Source organism: Nothoprocta perdicaria, unplaced genomic scaffold (genome assembly GCF_003342845.1).
Source record: "Nothoprocta perdicaria isolate Ctin4 unplaced genomic scaffold, notPer1 scaffold_130, whole genome shotgun sequence".
Lineage (NCBI taxonomy): Eukaryota > Metazoa > Chordata > Aves > Tinamiformes > Tinamidae > Nothoprocta > Nothoprocta perdicaria.
The window spans coordinates 1,647,602-1,654,564 of NW_020454428.1; the positions used below are offsets into that span (position 1 = coordinate 1,647,602).

At 44.9% G+C, this 6,963-nt stretch overlaps 1 protein-coding gene across 1 annotated transcript; it reads left to right on the plus strand.

Annotated features, from left to right (window-relative positions):
* The first annotated feature begins 13 nt into the window (after positions 1-13).
* Positions 14-6,385, plus strand: ADAMTS1 (ADAM metallopeptidase with thrombospondin type 1 motif 1). The gene is made up of 8 exons (XM_026033674.1): positions 14-355; positions 773-905; positions 1,352-1,519; positions 1,881-2,167; positions 2,408-2,594; positions 2,694-2,869; positions 3,934-4,109; positions 4,469-6,385. Exons 1-8 carry the CDS (start codon positions 65-67, stop codon positions 5,208-5,210), a joined length of 2,160 nt encoding a protein of 719 aa, XP_025889459.1. The 5' UTR covers positions 14-64; the 3' UTR covers positions 5,211-6,385.
* The last annotated feature ends 578 nt before the right edge of the window (positions 6,386-6,963 follow it).

A 6,963-nucleotide genomic window follows, 5' to 3' on the forward strand; every position in this document is an offset into this window, starting at 1 on the left:
TACTATAGAAAGCAGGAGCCCAAGGAAGAAGAGGTTCGTGTCCAGCCCGCGCTACGTGGAGACCATGCTGGTGGCTGACCAGTCCATGGCCGAGTTCCACGGCAGTGGGCTCAAGCACTACCTGCTCACGCTGCTCTCCGTGGCGGCCAAGCTCTACAAGCACCCCAGCATCCGCAACTCCATCAGCCTCGTCGTAGTGAAGATCATGGTCATTTATGAGGAGCGGAAGGGGCCCGACATCTCGTCCAATGCCGCTCTCACACTGAGGAACTTCTGCAGCTGGCAGAAGCAGCACAACCCGCCCAGTGACCGGCACGCCGAGCACTACGACACCGCCATCCTCTTCACCCGACAGGTAAGGGCAGAAGGCCCTAACGCTCCACTGTGCCCCCTGCTCCCCCCTGCAGGGCCCCTGTCTCCAGTTCATTCTTTAAAAACCTCTCAGAACAGCCTTGTGCCACTACAGGTTCCCCTGAGCAGGCTTTTGATTTATTCATTTATTCCACTGTTTGTGCTATCTCAGGTGAAGCCCACAGTACGTGCAAAGTGCTTCTGCCCCATATTTTTAGCAGGTTTAGTCTGGAAATTATGCATTTTATTTCTATGTGTAACCCCTGTGTATGTTCCAAAGGCAGATTTTTGCCATCATACCCATTGAAGTGCTGAATATTTATGCTTTTTCCATAAGTAAAGGCAACTTGCCAGCATTGGATTTTTCTTGCCAAGGTTAAGTCTCTGATCTGATTAATAATGAAACTGCCTTTTTCTGCAGGACCTCTGTGGTGCCAAGACATGTGATACTCTTGGGATGGCCGATGTGGGAACAGTTTGCGATCTGAACCGCAGTTGCTCTATCATTGAAGACGATGGTTTGCAGGCTGCCTTTACAACAGCCCACGAGCTAGGTACTTGAAATGTGAACTGAGATTTCTGTTGATTAACTGAAACCAGGCTGATGCTGTAAAGTGCAGAACACCCTATCCTGTGTTTGGGGCTTTCCCTGTGGGGCCTCGAGCATCCTGGGCTCCCCCAGGAATATCCCCCACACACCCAGGTTCATATTTGGAAAGCAGATCCAATCTGCACAGCAGTGTCTGTAAGAGTTGAATATTTGACTGTGGTTGCAGAGGGGGAAAAAAAAAAAAAAAAGCATATGTATTAAATTAGCCTGTGAGAAGGGCAAAGATAACTTGTAATCTGTTTAAAATTTGGCAGTGTTCACATCAGTCTATTCTTTCAATGCCTGAAGACTTAACTGTAGAGTAACATTTAAAACGATACTGGTTATGCAGATGTCRGAGACTGTAAAATCAAAATGACAAACTCTTCTTTTTTTTCTTTCCTTTTAAAGGCCACGTGTTTAACATGCCTCACGATGATGCAAAGCAGTGTGCTAGTATTAATGGGATAAGCCGGGATTTCCACATGATGGCATCCATGCTTTCCAATCTGGATCGAAGCCAGCCTTGGTCTCCATGTAGTGCCTACATGATTACAACATTTTTGGATAATGGTCATGGTAAGATTATTAAGCTTTCCATTCATGTGGTATTTAAGGCCACGTGTTTTACTGCCTTTTGCTTTTCTTTGTGCTTGCCTTTTCTTTTTGTTTGCTGTTTCTTTCCTTTTCTTTTTTCTTTCTTTTTTTCTTTTTTTCTTTTTAATGGAACACATGCAGCTTTCTGTTAACCTTTTCCATGCTGCCAGTAATTTTACAAGATCCCTGGYTTTACATAATTGGTGGCACAAATTGTCTTGAAAAACTTGAAGAATTATTTTATAAAGCAAACCCAGTTCCAGGGATGGAAATGCATTTTTTTTTTCCCCATAGAAACTGAGCTCACTGACAACATTGTGGTTTTTTTATCCTTCTTTTTCAGGTGAGTGTTTATTGGACAAGCCCCACAAGCCAATACAGCTTCCCTCTGACTTGCCTGGCACCTTGTATGATGCCAACAGGCAGTGCCAGTTTACATTTGGAGATGAATCCAAACACTGCCCGGACGCAGCCAGTACGTGTACGACCTTGTGGTGTACTGGTACTTCTGGAGGGCTGCTCGTGTGCCAGACTAAACATTTCCCTTGGGCGGATGGCACCAGTTGCGGAGAGGGGAAATGGTGCATGAATGGCAAGTGTGTGAACAAAACTGAGAAGAAGCATTATGATGTAAGTATTAAGAAAATCAGGCTATTCCTGTAGCATAGCACAAATAATACTTCAGTGTGAGTAATCAAAGCAGGCATAAGGACTTAAGTAAATTGAGGTGGCWGGTAAATTAAACAAGTTTACAGCTTTTCTGTAGAAAAGATTTACCTAAAAACTATGTGTCTTTTTGCATTTGCTGTATTGTGTTTTTTATTTCCTGTGCTACATTAACTATTCTTCTGCTCTCTGTCATTGTTCCAGACACCGGTGCACGGCAGCTGGGGCTTGTGGGGGCCCTGGGGCGAGTGCTCCCGCAGCTGCGGCGGCGGGGTGCAATACTCCTTCAGGGAATGCGACAACCCTGTCCCCAGGAACGGAGGGAAGTACTGCGAGGGGAAGCGGGTGCAATACAGGTCGTGCAATATCGAGGACTGTCCGGATAACAACGGTGAGCTCTTCACGTTTCTTGATGTGAAGGAAGGAGATCTTGTGGGTAAAGACCACATAAAGAGGATGGTCTCATGTCTACATGTCTTTCCCCTTTCAGGCAAAACCTTTAGAGAGGAGCAATGTGAAAAGCACAATGAGTTTTCCAAGTCTCCATTTGGAAGTGGACCTGCAGTCGAATGGACTCCAAAGTTTGCTGGTGTCTCTCCGAAGGATAGATGCAAACTGGTCTGCCGAGCAAAGGGAACAGGATATTTCTTTGTTTTACAGCCAAAGGTATTTCAAACTTATTCTTCCATCTAATCATGAAAAAGGTTTTTATTTCCTCCAACTTTCTGCGTAGAGTCAAGCGCAATGTCTGAAACTATTTTTAAGATTTCGTATATCTGAGCCAGATTGTTCCATTTCCCCTCCTACACGTGCAATCTGAAGAGTACAAGCTCCAAATGAAGAGTATGCTCCAAATATTCTGGCATGGTTCTTCCAATTATTCCACACATGCTGCCTTTTCTACCCACTCCACCCTAGTTTCCTTTCCTCTCCTTTCACAAAGTTGATTGCACTGAGATACTTTTGGAAACCGTGCAGGTTCTTTGCCAAAACAGCGGCAATTTCTCATCCTAGTAAGTAATATGCTGACAGCTTAAAATAAACAAAAGGAAAAATGTTCATTTTGCATAGCTACTTGAGTTCACTGTCATAAGTTGTTGAGAGCCAACAGCTACCAGGGTGACAGCACAGATGGTTTTTGTAGAGAAGTATTCACAGAATCACAGAATGGTTGGAAGGGACCTTTACGGATCATCTAATCCAACTCCCCTGCTCAAGCAGGGACACCTAGAGCACATGGCACAGGGTCACATCCAAGCAGGTTGGGAAGATCTCCAGAGAAGGAGACTACGCAACCTCCCTGGGCAGCCTGTTCCAGGACTCTGTCACCCTAACCCTCTTCTTTTTCCTCACCTAGAAAGAAAGAATGGATAGTGCACCCTTGAAAGCAGTTTGGGTCCTTTTACCTCAAGGCCAAGACTGTATTCCAGTGACATTATTAAAAAATGTTCTTGCTTTATACTAAATTAGTATAACAGTTTTTATAAAAGTAAAATGGACTGGTTTCTCCAGCTGCCATTGCACATCATTATGTTGAGAATGGTATGAACTAGCACCACACAACTCCTAAATCTACAGGCTGCTCCTGCTTTTAATTTCAAAAGCCTTGAAAACACAGGTGCAGCAGGTCTTCGCCTGTCCATATTTGACATTTCTAATGTGTCTGTATCGTGAAGTTTCAAAGGAACGTGCATCTTCTAATCAAGCACCCCTCTGCTCTTCCTCTAAAGGTTGTGGACGGCACCCCATGCAGCCCCGACTCCACCTCGGTGTGCGTGCAGGGGCAATGCATGAAGGCTGGCTGTGACCGGATAATGGGATCCAATAAGAAGTTTGACAAATGCGGTATCTGCGGTGGCAACGGATCCACTTGCAAGAAAGTCACTGGCACACTTGTGAGAGCAAAGTGAGTGTATGACAGCAGCCGCTATTTTGTTCTAGCTAGCATCGCGTAGGGGCAACCTTTTGGTTTCCTCTAAGAGAGGCAGCAAGAGGCTCTTCTTGGAGCTGAAATTTGATCACTCAAAACCRGTTGGTTGGTTGAGGTCCCGCTCAATGGAATTCCCTGACACACAGTCACACCTCTGTGGTGGCAACGCTGTGGGATGTGACTTGGCGAGTTCCTTCGTTCTTTTGCTCTGTCAAGTCCATAGCTTAAGGGCTTAATGTTTCAGCGTCAAATGAAATTCAGCTCTGTGCAGAACAACTATTTTGTTCTACCAGGGATGAACTGAGCACTCAGTGTGTGTGCTCTCTCTCCAGCAGGCCTGGCTATCATGACGTGGTCACCATCCCGGCCGGAGCGACCAACATCGAGGTCAAGCAGCGGAACCACAGGGGCGCCCGGCATGACGGCAGCTTCCTTGCCATCAAAGCTGCCGATGGCACGTACATCCTCAATGGGGACTACACATTGTCAACACTGGAGCAGGACATCACATACAAGGGCAGCGTGTTGCGGTACAGTGGCTCCTCTGCCGCCCTGGAGCGCATCCGCAGCTTCAGCCCCCTGAAGGAGCCCCTGACCATCCAGGTGCTCACAGTAGGGGACCTGCCGCAGCCTAAGATCAAATTCACCTATTTTGTGAAGAAGCCCGTTCAGCCCAGCTCTGAGAAGGTGCCTGGCAAAAGGAAGGAGTCTTTCAACGCCATCCGGGAGATCATCTCGTCCGAGTGGGTCATCGAGGAGTGGGGCGAGTGCTCCAAGTCATGTGGCTCCGGCTGGCAGCGGCGCTCAGTGGAGTGCCGGGACCTGCGGGGGCAGCCGGCCGCCGACTGCGCCCGCGAACTGAAGCCCAGCGACGTGCGGCCCTGCGCCGATGTGCCGTGCCCGCAGTGGCAGCTCGGGGACTGGTCGCCGTGCTCCAAGACGTGTGGGAAAGGTTTCAAGAAGAGGTTGTTAAAGTGCGTTTCTTATGACGGCAGCGTGCTGCCGCAAGAAAGCTGTGAGCCTTCCAAGAAACCGAAGCACCTAATAGACTTCTGCAACATTACTGACTGCAGTTAAACAGTATAGGTTGGGAAAGCTAAAGAGTTTATTTGTTTGTTTGTTTGTCTTTTTGCCTTCAGAACAATGCACTGAAAATAAGAGGCTAGAGGTAGCGCAGGTGATTTGTGTTCACAGTCATGAGAGGGTTCCTTGAGGTGGGAGAGTGCAAATAATTTCAGTTGGTGTTGCATTGTAAGGACATCCTGCCGACCGCAAATTTGATAGGATAGCAGACCAGTGTCACTAGTCCGTCTTCAGCAGATAAGGCCCCAGGGCGTTATGATTCCCCTTTTTAAGTATGCTACAAATTAAACAAAACATAAACAGTGGCCAAAACATAACTAAGCAAACCTTTTGGGGTTGAGTTATTTTTCCCTTCTTTTAGATTTGTATTGTGGTACTGATGAAGTCCCCAGTTTTCTYAAGGGGTGGGACAGCAGAGTAGAAAAGATAGCTTAAAATAATTGGTCAGAGCTTACCTACCTCACAAAGGGCAAAAAACAGGATTAGAAAAGGAGCTTTAACTATGTCATTMATGGCTGCTATTGTTTCAGAGAATAGTTTTATATAAAAACAAAGCCATATTCTCTACCTGTAAAGAGTAAAAAAAATAACCAAGGACACCACTCAGTCACTTCCACAGATGATTGAATGTTATTTTTCTTTTAAATATCTTTATGTCATCCCAGTGTGCCTGTCTGTTTCTCTCAACCACTCTGATGCATTTTTTGTGATATATGTAACCCAGAGGCTAGAAAGAATGGAAATCTTCATGGAGCAGGTAGTGCCTATATGGACCTCTGTGCCTTATGCATGGCTTACACTGTTTTTTGGATTCAGAACATGGTTCTGCCATACATTACCCATCTTGTAGCATTGAGGGTTGGAGTTACGCTTTCACCCTCTGATCTTTCCCCCAGTGCCAGCCAACAGTAGTTATTTGCATTTGAATAGCAAAGAGATCAAAGAAATGCCTGCTATGGGTGGGAACCTCCCCCATGTGGCCTCTGATGGTTTGTAGAGCTCAAATCACTGATAAGGCGGGAAAACAAAGCTGAAGGATAGCAGGTCCATCCACAGCAATACGCCAGCGTTTGCCTAATTAAAGTTTGTGCCAGTCCATAGACAATGAGAGAATATGGCTTTCCATATGTATATAGTAAAATATATTACTATAGATTTTATATACTTTATAAGTATTTTATATTTCTCTACCTTCTGGGAAGGGTTATAATTTGTAATAAATGCATATAATGAACGTATTTATTTTTATACTTCTTGTCTAATGTGATCTTCTAAGTTATCGCTTTTTTAAAAGGGCATATAACAAGGATAGAGTATTTATACAGTATAATATGTTACTAGAGGTAATAAATGAACCCTATAAATTTTGGAAGTGGAGCGTCTTTTTTTCACTGGAATAAAACTAGTATATTGAGCAGAAAGAGCTTAGTCTCTAAGGCAATGGTTAAAAAAAGTAAAAAGAAAGCTCTACCACTTTTTTTTTTTTTTTAAATACTGGTAGCTTAGGCTTCTAATTGAGTGTCTTAGCTAAGGGATTTGGAAAACTACCCATAATGTCATATACTGCATTACAGGAGTAATTTATTACCTAACCACTAACAGGATGCTCAGCACTGATGTTTCATCTTTTAAGAAAGTTGGAGTGCAACTAGGGAGATGCCACTGACTTTAATAAGGGCTTAGGAGACGTATATCTGTCAGCGGTGTTTATAACCAAGCAAGTATGAACAGAAGTAGCAGTTTTACC

What these genes read in the sequence shown, in the direction of transcription:
- ADAMTS1 (XM_026033674.1), top strand. Translation starts at nt 65, where the DNA reads ATGCTGGTGGCTGACCAGTCCATGGCCGAGTTCCACGGCAGTGGGCTC. An exon ending in CCATCCTCTTCACCCGACAG is followed by an intron (nt 356 to 772) that starts GTAAGGGCAGAA and finishes CTTTTTCTGCAG; the next exon opens with GACCTCTGTGGTGCCAAGAC. An exon ending in ATTTTTGGATAATGGTCATG is followed by an intron (nt 1,520 to 1,880) that starts GTAAGATTATTA and finishes CTTCTTTTTCAG; the next exon opens with GTGAGTGTTTATTGGACAAG.